Source organism: Xyrauchen texanus, chromosome 1, assembly GCF_025860055.1.
Source record: "Xyrauchen texanus isolate HMW12.3.18 chromosome 1, RBS_HiC_50CHRs, whole genome shotgun sequence".
In the NCBI taxonomy this organism is placed as follows: domain Eukaryota; kingdom Metazoa; phylum Chordata; class Actinopteri; order Cypriniformes; family Catostomidae; genus Xyrauchen; species Xyrauchen texanus.
The window spans coordinates 21,062,251-21,081,701 of NC_068276.1; the positions used below are offsets into that span (position 1 = coordinate 21,062,251).

The 19,451-nt window shown below is 39.4% G+C and overlaps 1 protein-coding gene across 2 annotated transcripts in view; it reads right to left on the reverse strand.

Moving 5' to 3' along the window:
* Positions 1 to 680: 680 nt before the first annotated feature.
* si:dkey-183c6.8 (protein O-GlcNAcase) overlaps positions 681 to 19,451 on the reverse strand; it is a 33,112-nt gene continuing 14,341 nt past the window's right edge. The window contains exons 7-17 of one of the 2 annotated variants that reach the window (XM_052128435.1): positions 12,831 to 13,100; positions 10,587 to 10,673; positions 9,752 to 10,167; positions 8,748 to 8,922; positions 6,519 to 6,575; positions 6,276 to 6,361; positions 6,004 to 6,108; positions 5,830 to 5,921; positions 4,966 to 5,161; positions 4,635 to 4,761; positions 681 to 2,806 (exon numbers count right to left, since the gene is read on the reverse strand). In XM_052128435.1, the coding sequence (XP_051984395.1) occupies positions 2,670 to 2,806; positions 4,635 to 4,761; positions 4,966 to 5,161; positions 5,830 to 5,921; positions 6,004 to 6,108; positions 6,276 to 6,361; positions 6,519 to 6,575; positions 8,748 to 8,922; positions 9,752 to 10,167; positions 10,587 to 10,673; positions 12,831 to 13,100 (1,748 nt within the window). In that variant the 3' untranslated portion in view covers positions 681 to 2,669. Of the gene's footprint in view, positions 2,807 to 4,634; positions 4,792 to 4,965; positions 5,162 to 5,829; positions 5,922 to 6,003; positions 6,109 to 6,275; positions 6,362 to 6,518; positions 6,576 to 8,747; positions 8,923 to 9,751; positions 10,168 to 10,586; positions 10,674 to 12,830; positions 13,101 to 19,451 lie in introns of both variants that reach the window. The other variant, XM_052128375.1, reaches the window with a different exon arrangement.

Below are 19,451 nucleotides of genomic sequence, written 5' to 3' on the forward strand. Positions count from 1 at the left end.
ACAAAATTTTCAAGATGGCTGCACGCTGGTTCTCTGGCTCATAAGGTGAATAAGGTTACTGATATGAGTGGAGTCTTCATTGTAAAATTAGTGCTCATGATTTCCAACATTGCAAAATTACAGTTCATGTCTTTAAGAGTTAATCTTTTTTAATATGGAAAAAAAATAATGAGTGAACCTTTAAAGGGATACAGGATAAAGGCATCGACGTTTGGTTCTATGCAGCCTTCAAAGACTGGCAAGATAAACGTATCTTATTAGACAGATGCGATGCTTATATTGGATTCAGACGTGTCTTTCTGCTCTCCTATCTTCATAAAGTAAAGCCTCCGAAGGAAAAAATAACATCAGCTTTCAGATGCAGCTCATATTTGCACCAATGTAGTATGAGTCATCGGGTTATTCCACGCAAACAGAACAACTGCACACCGTGCATTGTAAGAGCTATGTTAGTATGCTAACCAACATAGCCACATGGAAAAGTAGGCAGTACTGTGTACAGGAGCTACGCCAGTTTTCCATTATGAACACACTCAAAAACATATTTTAGCCTATTTTTAAGAATTATCCATCACAATTGAATAACACATTTCCATCTAATTGAATTGAATAGTCTTGAAGAAAATTTAATTATTAAAACTTACATTTTGTAATGGACACTAATATATGAGGGACACACACACAACACAAGAAGAGATAGTTTGTGAGAAATGAGAGATTTTACTGATGCTGCTAAAACTTTTCATTCCATTATTACAAAAAAGCTTCAGTTTCACTGTACCATAATCCTTAAAAACATTCAATGCAAAGAATTACTAAACTAGGCTGAGGCTTTTCAAAGTAAATATTACAAATTCAACATTAAAACATGCTCTTAAAATGGATGACTCAAAATATGTTAACATGCAAAATAAAAGTCTTTTGCAAGTGTACCAAAGCACAAAAACTATAGCAAAAACACTCAAATAAAACTTCATCAATGGTGCAAATAGGAAGTATTAATAAAAAATTCTTTTTGATTGCCATGGCCATTAAATAAGGCTGTTGGTTAAAGATCAGAAGGCATATTATTGAATGTGTAGACGTGCATAAAGTGTGTGTGTGGGTGGATTTGGGTGGTTTATGAGGAAATTATTTTAAGATACAAACTGGTAATTACAAGGGTATTGTGATAAATGTGAATAATGAGGACATTTGTAGTGTCCCCATAGTTCAAATCACCTTAAAATCATACTAAACTATGTTTTTTTGAAAATGTAAAAATCATTGTGTCTATGGAGAGTCCTCATAAGTATAGCCGCACCAACGTGTGTGTGTGTGTGTGTGTGTGTGTGTGTGTGTGTGTGTGTGTGTGTGTGTGTGTGTGTGTGTGTGTGTGTGTGAGTGAGTGAGTGTGTGAGTATGTTTTTATTAGAAGGAAGCGCTATTAAAAAGCTCTGTTGGATGCATCAATGTAGGAGTGGAGGTCAGGGCCCACTGGGTACATTGGAGGAGTTATTACACATGTCTGCAAGAGTCTTTATATCTGCTTTGCGACTGTCCATGACAGGCTGGAGGGAAGATAATATGTGTCTGTGCTGAATACAAAAGAGAAATGTTGTGCTTTTGGCTCCTCCAGCCATTCACAGCTGCAACAAAGACACTTTCAATAAAGTTTTTATCACCCCAAAGGCAGAGCCAAAGGTTTCTCTGAACCAATAGGAGAGCTCCATAAGCACAGTGCAGTGAGAAAGCAAACACAATGAGGATTAGAGAAGATAAAGCTGTAAACAAGAGATCACTGTTTAGTGCTCATTTTGTCCAGTGTGTTTAAACGATTAGTTCACACTAGTCCAAAAAATGAAAATTCTCTCATCATTTACTCTCCCTCATGCCATCCTTGATGTATATGCATTTCTTTCTTTAACAGAACACAAATCAAGATTTTTTGGAAGAATATTTAATCTCAGTAGATGCAAAATCTCGAAGCTCCGAAAAGCATACCAAGGCATCATTAACGTTATCCATATGACTCCAGTGCATTAAATGTTGTATTATTAAGTGAAATGCTAGGTGTGTGTAAGAAATAGATCAATATTTAAAACTTTTTTGTACTATAAATGTTCACTTCAGGCCAGCTGTGGTGTGTGCACTCACAAAGGTCGAGGTCATGCAGCCACTAGTGTGAATCTTCAATTTCAGAATTCTGCCGAAGAAAGTAAGTCATACACATCTGGGATGGCATTAAGGTGAGTAAATGATGAGAGAAGTTTCATTTTTGGGAGAACTATCCCTTTAATCTGAGCCGCAACTCTGTCCAAGTAGCCCGAAGGCCTGTTCACACCAGGTCCAATAGCATGTAAGTAGAAAATATTAACAATATTTCGCATCACAACGATTCACTCTCTGTCCGATGCCAATGTTGTTCACCCAATCAACTGAAAAAATTGACCTAGCATTCAATAAAATGGCAAATCTTTTCCATATTTCAGACTCATATGAAGGACTTAATAGAGACGCATTGTTTCATGTTAAAATATTGTCATGCATATTTTCATGCCCAAAATATGGACTTGTGAATAGACTTTTAGCTATAGTAAGCACATCCTAAACCCAGCCTTATTCCTGATCATAACGCTAACCCCAGATTTTATTTTTGCCATTTGTTCTTGTGTGTTTTGGGTATTCATTTATAACAGCCTCCCCAGAACCACACCCTCTGTAGGCCGTGCTTCTCCCCTAAGGATCTCCAGAAATCCAAGTTTTGACATAAATTCTATCCGTAAGCCATCTGTGGGCTGGACCTCGCAGAATACGCCTTGTGAACCTGTAAAGAGGGAGAGAGAAAGAGAGATTAAATACTTGGCATTAAAGACTAACATAGTGTTTTCCAACCTTTTTTCTGCCACGGCACCCTTTATAACAATTAAAAAAATTCCACGGCACACCACTATCCCACATAAGCTAATCATCGTCAATATTTTTCCTTTTCTTAGCGTGTGTTTTTTCCCGGCTATGCAAACAAAAACAAAAAAACAAGTCATCCGTCATTTTGACGGACAGGGTCATAAAAATTCCGTCCTAATCTATTATTACCCATGATTTTAATATTCATATGTTAATGATAATAAGACATTTAATAGCTTTTATTTTAGTTCACATTTTCAATTTTAATCATGAACTTATAGGATGAGCATACTGCAGATTATACATTTATGTATTTATGAAGAGAACAGATGAACAACAGAGACACCACATGAAGCAGATGAATGTTTTTTCCCCCACAGTGATAGCGAAGGCCACTAAAACACGACAAATGAACAACGCAATATGACAAGAAACAAATACGATTAAAATATGAACAAAACACATAAAAAATGTACTGAACAGAACTCAATCAACAACTCAAACCTTCCTCCTGGTCCACATCGACTTAAACTGGGTGCTCGCCTGTGCGTAATGAAACGCATCAAGGGAGACTGATACTGAGGTAATTGTCATTAGATTTTGTGTCTTTGCCTCGGACAGACGACTTCTCGTGGCAGTTTTTATTTGGTTCTGGAGGCTGAACAAAGCGTCAAGCGCCTCATCGCCCTCCACATGACAAGATTTGCACAAAGCGTCACAGAGGGGCGATTTTAGGAGTTTGCAGCGTAAAAAAGCGGGAGGTGTGCACAATAAACATTGAAAACATGTATTTGGAAGAGAGAAAAAAAGATTGCAGTTGCTTTGATAGCAGAAAGTAATAAAAGGACTCGTTTATGTTTAAGTCTAAAGCATTTTCTTGGTGAATTTAAAATAGTTCAATAACTAGGGTCTCTGATATTCGTAAAGGATAAGGTAATTTTTAATTAAAAGAAATTATGAGACATTCAATGTCTCTTCACAAATGTGGACCGTTTTTAAATATTTCTTGTTGCTTAGTACTCTCAAAGACATTACTGGTGAAGCAAAAACGTGTGTGAAATACACTTTGGTGTAAAGCCACTTCATAGACTTCAGTGTATTCTGCAGCGCTGACGCGAGTCACGTGAAAGACCTTTAACGCATATAAATATCAGTCACTTTTCACAAAATTCCGTGTTTGGCGGCGAAGCATTTTTTCATAAAACACGGAAAATTCCGTGTTTGGCGGGGAAAGAGTTAACAGATTACAGCATTCACACTGCTCACTTAGCTCACTTGCTTTTGTATTGAATTACAAAAACCTAGTTACCACAGCTGTGATGGGGTTTCTAATATAGCTGCCGAGGGAGTGATAGTAAATTTAGCATCTTTTTCTCTTCTGACTGTCGCAATCCACCTCTATTATTTTTCCTCTTTTGGAAAGTAGTGGAAATGCAATTGTGGAGTCTTTCTTTAGCTCCTGGAGCAAATGAGTATCTGAAAAATGTATATCTGCAGTGGTCTCCCATTCACCCCTATAGAAGAGTAGCAGCTCTGTTGCGCAGCAGAAATATTATAGGTGTGAAATCACAACACAAGCCTGCTGCTGGAGTTAGGCTGCTGTTCTCTTATGCACTACTTCTACGTTCAGCATGAAACAGGCCTAAGAAAGAGCTGACGGAAGCTAAGAGTGTGTGATAGAGAGAATCATGATAGAAGGGAGGTGACATAAACCTTCGTCCTTCCTATACCATCTCATGCTGTCTCACCATTAGCTTTTAATGCCATCAGCAGGGCGGTCAGGAGGCTTCGACTAACGCTGCAGTCCACCAGCTCAGGAAGAGCCTCCAGTCTGAGCTGAGATGGGAAATGATACAGCAAGGAGTCTGGGTAGTCCTGTTCTTCATGGAAATACAGCAGTGCCTCCTAGAGGCATGGAGAAAGATGTGCCGTTAGAACAGTGTATGTGACTGAGAGTGTTACAATTTTCTCTGGTTCATCACTGTAATGGTAAGGGTGAGATGGATACTATTAGCACATTTTAGATGTCAGTTTCAGTGGTGTCTAAGGTGCGGCTATGTATTTAGCTATAACTCTGACCTTTGTTGCAGTATGCCCATTGGCTCCGTGGGAGCGTGAAGGATATTTGTCCCTCATAGCGGGCAGCCAGGTGGCCTGGCATCGTTTGGAAAAGGAGCTAACATCAAGAATGCCAACCGCACACCCACACACACCAAGTTCATCCTCCAGAACTAAGCTGTACTCTGGGCACAAGGCCAGAGATGCACCCAGACACCTGAAACACAAATACAGATTCTTGTGTTTTAATAGCTATGTTCTGAACTAGAGCCTGATATTTTACAGCCTTTTCAGGGCTCTCACTTACTGTACATCACAAATAAATGATTATATCTAATTTACTATTCAGCTTTACTTTCTTATTTTATGGTTAGCAAATCATTAGCTATGGATTTTCCCCTGTATTACCAGTTATAGTTTTAAAACCTCTTCCTGTTATTCTTACACATTTCTGTTGTGTGGATTACTTGTATGCTGCCTAAATATGCCTTTTGGACCGTCAAACAGCCAGCAGCCTGATGGCACCCGTTTACTTGCATTTTATGGACAAACAGAGCTGAAATGGGCTTATAAAATACTTCACTTCGGTTCTGCTGAAGAAGGAAAGTCATACACATCCGGGACTCAAAGGTAAGTAAATCATGAGAGAATTTTCATTTTGGGTGAACTAAGCCTTTAATGTCTCTTGGTTAGTCAAGCCCAACAACCCAAATTAGTGTTTTAAAGCTAATTATGAGAAGGCAAAATAAAAGGATATAAAAATCTTTTCTTACAGTGTCCTATTCGGTTGGAGCAAATGCATCTTTCAAACAATAAGAAACCAGGAGTTTTTAAATACTCAAGGTTTAGAGTGCTGTAATATACTTTTAAGAGAGTAGTGCTTGCCTGTCCCCAATAAAGTCTGGATGGGAGATGGCAGCATCCGGGCCCCCTCTACCCCCCTGGTGCAACTGACGCACCATTCGGTACAGCTCCACCTAAAGGTGTGAAAAATATAATGAAAGTTTGTGTGTAATGAAGAGAGAGTCGACAGTGGGTTTACAAGCATGCTTGTGTCACCTTGTCTTTTTGCTGGAATGGCCTTATGTTGAAAAGTCGACAAGTGGGAAAAAGAGGGGGTGGGTGACTGAATAACTCACTGCTGGTCCCCACAGGCAAAAGTATCTGACAAAGAAAGACAAAGACAATTTCAAATTGCAAGTATTTTCACAGTGGACTGTGAGATTTTATCATAATTTAATGAAAACCTTAACTATGCACTAAAAAAAACTCTGCAAAGTTAAGCCAATAATCTTGAAACTAATAACCTGAAAAACTGATATCACTCCCACCTGCACCTCTCCTGACAGTCCTCCTTTAAATACCCATGGCTCCGCCTCCACACCAAGAAGCTCCGCCCCTGAAGAGGCTCCACACCCTGTGAACAGTCCCAAACCACTGCAAAAACCAGTAAACTCCAACAAGATAATGAGAGGTATAAATAAAAATCTTTACGAGATCTAGGGATTAGCAGAAATTATGGACAGTATGCTATAGTGTTTTGGTAAATGTCTGGCACTGTAGGGTTTACTCACAGTGGAAGCAGTTCTTCCAGGAGCCTAATGGAGAACTTTCACTCATAATACGACCCTCTGCGAGAAAGGAAAGATGGTAATGAGAAAGAGATTGGAGAGGAAATGAGAGGCCAGAAGAATAGATTTTAGACATACAAACACAATGATTTAGACAAGTAGGACATGGATGAACATTCATTCTTGGTCCTGGAATAACATCCTATCAAACAATGATAGGCCTATCCCTATCCCAGGCCTAAACCCTAATCATAATCTACCCCTAAAATCTGTGGAAAATGATTGGTTAACATGAATGTTGTTCAAATCCTGACTCTACACTCTGATTGGATGAGAGAATTGCTGTTCTCTGAATAACATTAAGGATGTTAATCCAAGAATACATTATGATTAATCAATAATGCACATGACGAGATTCTCTCATCCATATTATCTCTTTCTCTAAAGGCCGATTTATACTTCTTCGTCAAGCCTCCGGCATAGGCTACACGTAGCTACAGCAGTTACGTAGCCGATATGCACCTTTTCAAAAATGTAACTGCATGTTGCATCAACACAGACCACAAAAGCTGTGATTGGTGCACTTTGTAACCATAGACCACCCCCCAGGATGATAACGTTTTATCAAATATTATTTTATTATCTATGTATTTCCAATCACACGTCGACGACCGTATTTTTGACAGTATGTAAACAGTAAATAATCACATTTCATAAGTTATAGAAATGAAACATTTCTAATTTGCCAGCAAATTAAAAAGGACCTAGTAAATGGTGGTTATATTGCCTACATGAATGAAGTCTTTGAAACGACGTGTTGGTCAAGCAAGTAGTTATTAATTAATTTAATGATTTCTTTTTCAGCATGGAACATCAAAATATTTATTTCTATTTAAGCGACTCATTTATTTTCTCCCTGCAATGCAGGCAAAATGTATAGTAAATAATATGTAGATAATAATTTAATAATTACTTTTGAATCCACAAATTACATTGTTACATTGCTTTTGTTTATTTATGAATGTATTATTAGCATTTTGAATGTACTTGCAGAATGACGCAGACACACCAACGCAGAACTATAAATTCAAACCAATATGCTGGCCACAACGTGGAGTCTACAATGCAGAAGCATAAATCAGCCTTAAAGGAATAGTTATCCCAAAAATGAAAATTCTCTCGTTCTTCACTTACCCTAATGCCACCCCACGTCTTTTTCAGCAGAACACAAATTAAGATTTTTTCTATGTTGGGTCTTAATAATGCAAGTAAATGGGTGCCATCACTTTGACAGTCCAAAAGTCACATTTAGGCAGCATAAAAGTAATCCACTTAATGTAATCAATGTCTTCTAAAGTGAATTGATAGGTTTATGTAAGAAACAAGTCTATAATAAAAATTTTTAGATTTTAACTTTAAATCGGCACTTCCGTCCAAGGCTCTGATGCAGTTTGAAATGGCAAAAATCTCGTGTGACATTCGTTCTTCTGTTGTAAATAAGCACCACATCCGAATTATCGCGTGAACTCACCGATGCGTTTAAGTCACGTGACAGTTACATGATGCGTCAACTTTTTAATAGTAATAATTCTCAATGTATTTGGGGGCCTGGGTATCTCAGCGAGTAAAGATGCTGACTACCACCCCTGGATTCATGAGATTGACTCCAGCCAGGTCTCCTAAGCAACTAAATTGACCTGGTTGCTAGGGAGGGTAGAGTCACATGTGGTAACCTCCTCGTGGTCGCTATAATGTGGTTCTCGCTCTCGTGTGGCGCGTGGTGAGTTGTGCGTGGATGCTGCAGAGAATAGTGTGAAGCCTCCACATGTGCTATGTCTCCACGTTAACACGCTCAACAAGCCACGTGATAATATGCGCGGATTGACGGTCACTACGCCACCATGAGGACTTGGGAATTCCAAACTGGGGAGAAAATGGGAGAAAATATGAATTTATTTTTTACACAAATGCATCGATTTGCTTCAGGAGACTTTCATTAATCGACTGCAGTCGTGTGGATTCCTTTTAATGTTGCCTGAATGTGACTTTTGGACCGTCAAAGTACTGGCACCTGTTTACTTGCATTATAAGGACCAGCTCTATCTTCTTCTAAAAAATATTTATTTGTGTTCTGCTGAAGAAAGACAGTTATTCACATCTGGGATGGCATTAGGGTAAGTGAATTAAACATTTTGGGTGAACTATTGCTTTAAGTCTCTCTCTTTCACTTACCCAACCAGCAGATGAAAGCTTTTGCCACCAGCAGGGTGTTTCTTAGGTCCCAGATGTAAGGGTAAAGGTCATAGAGAACAGCCCTATTACTGCTGTTGACCATAGCACTGTGCAGTGAAGCCACATCATCACATGCAGCCAGGAACCGGCCAGCACGGGCACGCCATTCCTCTACCTGAAAGAGGGAGACGTTAAAGGTAGTGGGAGAAACAAAGCTTTTCGAAACTTCAAGTCAATTGAACAAACAATCTACAATATCCTTGAATACATATATCTGAATATCTGCTGAATACATAGGCCATATATATATTGTAATTTGGGCTTTTTTTTATGATTATTGCTTTTAATTTAAGTTTGACTTCATACTAAATCAATATTGTAAATCAATCATACTAAATCAATGTATATATATCTTAAACAGATTGTGAAATTAAGATCTGTAAACAGAAAGGCTATGGGGACTATTTGTTCACAGTCAGCACAGCAGGACTCACACTAGTACAAGATACAACATGTGGTCAAGTTCATTGAACAGTAGACTATCTGATCATGTAAACGTTTTTGTTGACCATAGTTAATTCCAAGTTACAGATTCAACTTCTTTCGACCAAATAAATCCCCTTAATTAAATATCACTTAATTAATATTTATTATTATTATTAATTTCCAATAAACGCCACTCCAAAGCTTGACACCACACCCACTGTGTCTGTCTCTTGCTCTTGCACTCTTGCTCACAGCTGTTAGAAAAATCTAGCTGCACATATGGTGCCATTAACCAAACAGAATGTAATAAGTGATTTTAACCATTTTGATATATTCTGCCATTTTGCTAACCATTTTGCTAAACACACAGCCATACAATGATATTTTAAACAGGGATTGCCCAGCACAATAAACATGATTTCAATTTTATAGAACACAGACAACAATGACAAAGGAATAAGTCTAGTAAACAAAACATTATTTCAAGAGAAAGAAAAGAAAGTCAAGAAAATGGTCACCTTCTGTGGTGAGACCTTCTTGCCGTTTCCGTTCACACTGACCCAGTGACAGTTGGCTTTAAGCCACGTCAGGTCCTTCAGCAGACTCTGAGCAGGTGGCCCATGTTCATGCGGCAGATAGTACAGGCCAACCAGCAGCTGGACCTGGGCCTCACTTAGAGGAGACCTCCCAGAACACAATCCCCTACTTGAGGTCTTTTCATGGCTGGAGCTGCTGGAGACCTGGTTCTCCACAGATTTCAGATCTTGACTCGTAACAGGGTCCGCTGGGATCTCATCGCAAGCAAGGGCCCCTGAGCTCTGGGAGGAAGTTATTGGAGATTTGGGCTGGGCTCCATGTTGATTGTCTGAGCTATCGGATGACTTTGATTTAATAGGTCTTAAGGGCTTGAGATCGACCGGCCTCTCTTGACGTCCTACAAGATTTCCGAAAACAGAGAGCAATAGTTTTACTCAAAGACACATTTGTGTCTGCACTTACAGTATATGAGATTCTATGTGATGACTAAAAATACCAAAATATACATGACTAATGGCTTGATAAAGTTGTGTGGCCACTTTTCAGAATGCAACAGTACTAATGTGTTAAACTCAATTTTGTACAGTTACAATACCTGAATGTACAGAAAAAACTATAAGTAATTTTCACGATGACTTTCAAAAAGAGTGTGAGCACTTTCAAAACATTCCTGCTCAGTTTGAGGATTTGAATAGTTTGTCCAAACACATACAAACACAAATCTATTTGTCTGTTTGTCACTGATGGTGCAGAGTTTACAAATTTCACCATGAAAGCAATAGTAGATCTGACTATTAGCTTAGGTGGATATAGTACCAGGCTGCAGGGGAAGGCTGAGTTCTTTCATCCAGTCTTGTAGAGCAGCTGAGAGAGCTCTCTCCACACTGTAGGCCTCTTCATCACCTACAGAGGTCAAACTGGGTCAACAAAAGGCAGACATTTCTTGATTCATCTACTGAGAGCATGGTTCCTGAATTCTTTGGTTTAGGGTTTACACCAGTGATTCTGAAAGGGTGGGGTGTGCATGAAAGCCAGCACTAGTTTTCAAATCTCGTTCACTTTTACACATTTAAATTTGCCATGGTAACAATACATGCAAGAAGTTGTTTTTTTTTTTGTGCAATTTCTTCTCCACCTTATGTAGTGTAGTGCAGTGAATAGTCATCTAAAGTCAGATTGTCAGATTAATCAGCCAATCAGATTGATTTATTTGTTCTTGGTGGGTGTAGTCTTTTAGATAAGACCAGTCCAGGCCTTCTAGCTGGCCTTGAGTGATGCAAATTGCATTAAGTAATGTACATAATTTGAAAGCGAAGAGCGCGAGATCAAGACCGAGACGGCTGTCATCACTACCATTATTGAGAAAGGGATCCTCATTGCTTTATAAACTTGAGATGTTCTGCATGACCGTGTGATCGCTTTATTTATTAATTAGGAAAGGAGGGCTGATTTTGACTTCAATTCATTTGGTAAGTGCTTATTGCATTGTTATAGCAACATCAGGACTTTTCAAAGTGTAAATTGGGATGTCTTGAGCATTCAGTTAAATTTATTGCAAGCAACATTTAAAATCGCAAATATTATCAGATACCTTTTCCAGGTATTATAGACCTCCTTGGTAGATTCATGTTAAACATTATGATTTTTGAATGTCCATTCGAGAGACGTATCCAACTCTTTATTTAATAAATATTTCACAAAACAATAATGCTGCAGTTAAGATTAGAGCATTCAGTGTCGTTTCAATTTTGGCTTTCGTTCGTTGACGATTTTTGCCATCAGCTGGTATTATTAGTTGGCTGCGACATAATGTATGATGCCCATAAGGTGTTTTCTTAATGGCATGAATTGCACTGAAAGCCTAGACTTAAAATGCACAGGTCTCCACTGCTCACCACACAACAAAGACTTTCTTGTGGGGGGCCTGGATAGCTCAGCGAGTTAAGATGCTAACTACCACCACTAGAGTCACGAGTTAGAATCCAGGGCATGCTGAGTGACTCCAGCCAGGTCTCCTAAGTAACCAAATTGGCCCGGTTGCTAGGGAGGGTAATGGGGTCACATGGGGTAACCTCCTCATGGTCGCTATAATGTGGTTCGCTCTCGGTGGGGCAAGTGGTGAGTTGTGCATGGATGCCACGGAGAATAGCGTGAGCCTCCACATGTGCTATGTCTCTGCAGTAACACGCTCAACAAGCCACATTATAAGATGTGCGGATTAATGGTCTCAGATGAGGAGGCAACTGAGATTCGTCCTCCGCCACCCAGATTGAGATGAGTCACTACGCCACCACGAGGAATTAATAGCGCATTGGGAATTGGGCATTCCAATTTGGAGAGAAAAAGGGGAGATCTGTGTGTGCGACAGATTAAAATGGGTAAAGGAGAAGATTTTCAGTGAATTAAGACTTACATTTCTGTCCTTTCCTTGCACAATGAAATCATATGACTTTAGAAGGCTTGAAATATAGCACACTAGTGATATGGACAATTTTATGGTGCTTTTATTTGGTTTTGGAGCATTACAGTCACAATCACAATCCTCTTATGCCTCATCCTTGTGCTTCAGGATGAAAAAAGTCAAATTGGTTTGGAAAGACTTGAGGGTGAGAAGTGATAATAGAATAAAAAAATTTGGGTGAGCTGTTCATCCAACATTGCTTATACAAATCAGTATCGTTTTTTTTATGCATTTTATTTCTGAATATTTAAAAAAAGTATATCATTAAAAACAAATTTAACACAGAAAGGATACAGAAAATAACAGAACAATGTAGGCTTAGAGACAAAAAGTTAATTCATAATTATAAAAAAAAAAAAAAAGCATTCCAATGATTTCTAAGTTCATTCCAATTTTTTGTTTTTAATTACAGGGTGTATGTTTCAAAGGGGCCTTGACCAAAAAAAAACTGAGAACCACTGGTTCACACATTTTGCTATGTTACTGAGCATTTGAAAATATTTTCATGGATTCTAGTCCATCTTAGCCAGTCATTAGCTACAGTGTCCTCTTATCTGCTGCTAATATTATTCCTCTTTCCACACTCATTCTACTCTCACCTTTCCCCTCTTCTTTTCCTTCTTTATGCCAGCTCCCCAAGGTGTGCAGAGGGATGAAGTTGGCTTCAAACTCGCAGTTCGGATTTAGCAGCAGACCCCTCAGATGGGCCCTTAGTCCAGGGGGGCGACCCTTAAAAGGCCCCAGGAAGACACGTCGGGTGTCATAATCATTGGCATGGAGGTTGTCCCAAACGAGGGGAGGCCGTCGAAGCACAGATTGGACCTCAGCTAATGAATCAGCACTCAGTTCCCGTGATATCACTTTATTTCCTACAGGACAGTGATGAACAAACATGTGAATGCAGGAATTGTCCCTTAGCGAATATTCAGTTTCAGTACAAATTAACAAACATTTTTGTGCAGCCGAGTCATAACACAGGACCAGGGGCGGATCTACGGGGTGGCAAAGGGTGGCAGCTGCCACCCCTGGGATACAGTCTTGCCACCCCTGTTGCCACCCCATTTATAAATCAGATAATATTTTTTTAAGTATATTTTATGTTCATAGCCTACACGTTGAAGGCCAATGAGACCCGCACCAAACTCCTCTCAAACAGAAATCGCCGATTTAGAATCCCCTCCCCCTCACAATGGTTTCACCCATCACCAGCACGGCAGCGACCCCCGCGAAATTTCACCAGTCAGTCACGCCAGCAGAGCAGCTTGGATAGTGCATCGGAGTCGGAGAAGAGAGGCTGATAAGCAGCAGTGAGTTTTGAGGTAAGTTTTTGACACAAAGTCAAAAAAGTCCATAGCAGACAGTTAACCCTGCAACAACCACATTGTTACGTTATTTACATCCGCAATACTTTGTTGTCTCATCGAATTTGTCCATGATCGTCAGTCAGAATAAGGGTCTAGCGTTAGTCTAGCTCTTTGAGTGTGTTTAAACTAATGTTACTGCTGTCATGCATCCACTTTCCCAGCATCTATGACTATCCAATTTTGAAAAATGGTCAAAATGCCAAATTAAACTGAGATATCTAAGCAGTGTCATAAGCTGGTGATGCACAAGCACTGCACGTGTGACTCACGTACTCAGAGTAGGCTACTAGTCTAGACATTTGAAGCTGATGTCAGCACATCACATGCTTAGTGCATGAGATGTAATTGCTTAGATTCCAGTTAAATATTTCATTGGGTTTGCTGGTAGATGAACCAACATAAAGCTGAGGCCAGCACAGCATCTGATGCATGATTAACCACATTTGTCTTAGTAGCTTATGCAATTTGAAATGTATTTCTGTACAATTACTTCAACTTACTGAAGTGAGTGCATTTTTATTAAAAACAAAAATTCCACTACATTCCACATGATACTGGTATTTCATACAATGTATCAGTGCCATGACCAAACTTGCAAAAATCATGATCAACTAGAGGAAATAAACCGTAACATTGTTAACAGCTGTTCATGGCTCTGCAGCATTGTTAGTTAAAAACTTCTCATGATGGGAATACACAATAGTATGAACCTAGTTAAAGTATTTACATTTTACTAAGGATTAAGATTCAATTAACATGGATAGATGAATTGGAATTGTACAACATGGTTTTAACCAACATGCTATTTTTACGTTTGACAAACTGCAGGTCAGATTAGGATGCAAAATGAAAAGGTTTGGCATAGCCAAGTTCTTTCAACCCAAGAAAAAAGGGGGAACTAGACACAGGTGGAGAAGACAGGGAGAGAAGAAGGGAGACTGGAGAGAAGTTAGACAAAGATGAGCAGCACAAGAGACTGGAGCAGACCGAGGGCCAGAAGCAGACCAAGGTTCAGGAGCAGCAGGAGACACTAAGGCGGACTGAGGGCCAGAAGCAGTGTGAGGGGCAGGAGCAGCATGAGAGACTAGAGCAGACCGAGGGTCATGAGCAGGACGAGGGGCAGGGTCAATATGAGGGTCATGAGCAGCATGCGGGGCTGGAGCAGCCCACTGAAGAAGAGGGAAATGTAGGACGAGAGAGAGGGCAAATCAGTGAAGAGTGTGAAAGTGAAACTGGAGAGATGGCTAGGAGCAGCGAATGTCAAGCTGGCCCTCATGGTATGTTGAATCACTGCTGTAATAAAGACATGTCCAACTCTAGGCGGCAAAATTAAAACTGATCTTGTTTAGATAAATGCAACAAAAATTTTAATATGTTGTCAGTACTGTGATTTTGTTTTGTTTTCTCTTCTCAGATATATCAAAGCTGAAGGCAGATGATCCGACACAACCTGTGTTAAAGGTATTTCCCAAAACCATGCAGGGAGGGGCAAGGAGGAGCTTCCATGGACAGTGGTATGAGGAATATCCTTGGTTGGAATATTCAGTGGCCATGGACGCTGCGTATTGCTTTGCATGCCGGCATTTTTCGTCTAGCAAAACTGTTTATACCTCTTCTGCGGGATACAAAAACTGGTGCAAGGCCACTTTCAAAGATGGTGGCTTTAGTGTACATTCCAAATCTGAGGCGCATTTGAATGCAATGACCACATGGCGAGATCATCAAAAGATGATGAAACGCAACATATCAGTATTAGGCATGATGAATGATAAGAATCGCAAACAGATAAAAGAGAATCAACAATACATAAAGACTATAGGTCAGGTATTGTGTCTTACTGCAATACAGAATATAGCTCAGCGTGGACATAATGAAAATGATGAGTCTAGGAACAGAGGCAATTTCCTTGAGATTTTGCACGTAGTAGGAGATCATGATTCTTTTATTCAAAAAAGACTATCAGAAGGCCCCCGCAATGCGACGTATACTTCCAAAAATATCCAAAACGAAATATTACAAATCCTGGCAGGGATGGTCCAGGAGGACATACTAAAAGAAGTCAAATCGAGTCAGTACTTCTCTGTTACATCTGACTGAAACAAAAGATCTCAGCAAAAGGGAGCAGTTGTCCATAGTCTTAAGGTATTATTATGAGGGAGCTGTACGGGAGGGCTTCTTAGGCTTTTGGGAAGCCGAACATTTGGATGCCAGCTCCTTAGCTACCAAAATCATCTCTTCTTTGGAGCAGTATGGCCTTGAATACAAGGAGAATTTAGTGGGCCAAGGGTACGACGGCGCTGCAGTTATGAGTGGCCGGTGCTCAGGGGTGCAGACAAGAGTTAGACAAGTAGCCAAATATGCTTTTTATGTCCACTGCAATGCTCATTGCTTAAATTTGGTCATTGTCGATTAGCGTCAAAAAGGTCCCTGAGGCTGGGGAGTTTTTACTTTGCTCCAGCAATTGTATGTGTTTCTTTCCGGCTCTTATGTCCATCAAAAGTGGATTGAAGTACAAGCGGAGATGTTTAGTGGCCCCCCTAGAGAACTTCAAAGCCTCAGCGACACCAGATGGGCCTGTCGCGGCATTGCCTGTAGGAACCTTTTTGATAGATTGCCTGCAGTACTCAAAGTGTTGGATGACATATCATATGAGGTTGATCCTGAAAGATCTACGAAGGCCCGAGGGTTAATGTCTCAAATTGACCTGAACTTAATTGGGCTACTTGCCATATTTAGACAGGTGCTGGGTGACGCAAAGTTTTTGTCTGAGCTGCTACAGTCCCCAAACTTGGATCTCCTCAGAGCTGTAGACTTAATTGAGACCCTCAGGGAGACCTTTGAAGAGCATCGCAATGAGGATGAGTACTTTAATGAGCTGTGGAACACAGTAATCCACACATGTGAAACCTGCAACATCCCCATCACTGTTAGGCTAAAAAGAGCCAAACAGACACCCAGAGCACTAAATGACAGTTATGTCACATCCACACTTGGTCACAGAAGCCAAGTTAATGGCAAGGATGCCTTTAGAACAAACATATTCCTGCCCATAATGGACTCCATTATTGGGGAAATGCAGAAGCGTTTTTCAGCGCCCAGTTGCAATATAATGAAAGGCTTACAGGGGCTAAACCCAGTTAGCAATCACTTCTTAAAAGAGGATATTGTCTTGCTGCTTGCTGAAGCATATGGCTCAAATATTGAGGATCTGAAAAATGAAGTCGCTCAGGTTGAGAGGCTTTTTGCAAGGAGTAAAAGAGATGGAAAAAATTGCCCTTCATCTTTGATTGAACTGCTAGGTTATTTGGACCCTTTTAAAGAGGTGTTTTATGAGATGCATCGTTTATGCAAGATTGCAGCTGTTTTACCAGTTACCACAGCTGGATGTGAGCGCAGTTTTTCCACTCTAAAACTCGTAAAAATCACCTGCGCTCAACTATGCTAACTGAGAGATTGTCCCATTTAGCTGTGCTCAGCATTGAGAGTGACCGTGCAAAAGCAGTGGACTTAAACGAGTTTGTTCAACGCTTTTCTAGCATTCATGGAAACCGCCGTCTGCAATTGATTTAACCTGTACAGTTTAATAGTCATGTGCAATAAAATAACAGCATCTTGCAAATAAGAAAATTGCATTAGGTTATAATTTTATCAAGTTAGTGTTTTTCAGTTCAAGATGTTCTTTTTCGTATGTTTGCTGCATACAGTATGGAGCCTCACAAATGCCTGGAATCTATAAATGTTTATCTTGAGATGAAATGCCTAAACTATAGGCCTAGTTAATATGAATTCCATAGTTCCTTCTGGATTTTGAGGTCTTGCCTCAGAAAATTGTGTTTTTGATGTTTGCCCTCAAGTGATTAGCAGTTTAGAGAGAGAAAGAGAGAGAGAGAGAGTGTGTGTGTGTGTGTGTGTGTGTGAGAGAGAGATTAATTAAATGTACATAAGAATGTCAATTGTTGTATGTTATATTGTAATAAATCCAAAAATAATTTTGACTAAAAAGGTACTTCACTGAGTCTTTATTGAATCAGAGGGAAATGTTTTGACAGTCATGGTTATCATTGCAACAATCCTGCATTATAATCTTGTTTCAATCCAGATAACCTAAATCTATTGATGGTTTATGGTGAATGATTAAATCTGTCCATATTCCCTCAAAACTCACTAGAAGACATATTTTTATCTCCTGGGGAGCATACCCCAAACCCCCAATAATTGCTTTTTCACAAAGTACAATTTAAGTATAGACTACACAGACTGTTGATAGTGATTACACAGAGAAAGTGTCCACAATTCACAAATTAAGACCCACACCATCCAAAAACCCATCTACATCTCTGATTTGACTCCCACTCTGTGTAATGTAGTGTAGAGAACAAAACACATTCAATGAAAACCGTAGCATTTTAAATTATGAATAATTTCCATGGCCCCCCTCCTGAAACCTCATGCCACCCCTTTGCCACCCCAGGAAAAAATCTCTAGATCCGCCACTGCACAGGACAGCTTTCTACGCAGGAATTATTTGGCTATGTGTTACATAAACTGACACTGATTCAGGGTTATCATTGCTTTCATTTTTGTATTTTGTTTTTTTTTTCTAAACATTTTCTCATTTTTGTTTTCTAAAATGTATTTAGTTTAGTTCCATTAGTATTAATTCTATGGGCTGTATTTTTGTACCTGTGTTAGGCACTATCACATTTCATGTCTTTGGAATTACAGTGGAGCATAAAAGTATGTCCCTGACAATTACAGTTAAGCCATGATGTTGTGTGACTGTAGATCAATATGATTAAAATATACTTATATTCTCTATAACTTAACAGAGCCTACTGTACATCCAATCTGTTCCAACTACCTTTTCCATGTGTATAAAGAGCATGTCATAGAGCTATAACTGACATTTAAGAAGGACGTAGTTACTATGTTTCTGATTTCAGTGGGACAGTCTGATTTTTATGGCCTAACATATATTGTTCGCTGTTCATTTCCAGTGGTGCTGAAATTCTGCATATTGATGATTTACTCCATCTTTACTCTTTCTTTTCTTCATGGCACTTACAACTGTCGTTGCAGTGAGCCTTTTAATCTTAATTTCAAACAAATCTGATATAAGCAATATTTTTATTTCAGTCTGAATCCTCCTTTTACCTGTTGTAAAAACTTTAAACTTCGCCACATTAAGTATTTTGCCACAATAGTCAGTAGGTGTCGGATCCTGGATCCTCTCGATTGTTTAGGGCGCAAAGCTGCAAGAACATAAAGCATACAGCTCATTTACACTAGCTTCTAATGTCTTATGAATGGGATGTCTTCATTTATTACTTGTTATAAATTATATCCTTGCATGACCTCCTTGACCATGACCACTGACTTTACGCAGATGACGTATCACATAGCACTGCACTTAATACATTGTGGTCTTAAATTAGAGCCATGTGACTGTTTTATTTTTTTCAGTTTTGTCTAGTTTCCTGGGTATCTGGAATTTTTTAAGCCAAATTCCCAACTGAATTCCTGTATGAATGCCACAGCTTGTGTGTTGGAGCATATTTTACTGATGTCTCTCCCTTTCGAAGCCAATGAGCTCTACTGCTTTTCATGCCTGTAAAGACTGACTTCAGTGCAAGCCAATAGCATTAGAGTGCGGGCTGTTAAGGATGGTATGAATGGTAAATTGTAATGGTAAAAGATAAACTAATTTGTGTATGACTCATGAAAGAAGATCTGCTAAAAGACTGAATGAGATGGGGGAGTGTTGTTCGTTCAGTTCAGCATGTGAGTCAGTCACGTTCAACAAGGAGAGAAAGTGGTGAAATGCACTTAAGACACGTTTATAGGTCTTTTGTGGTG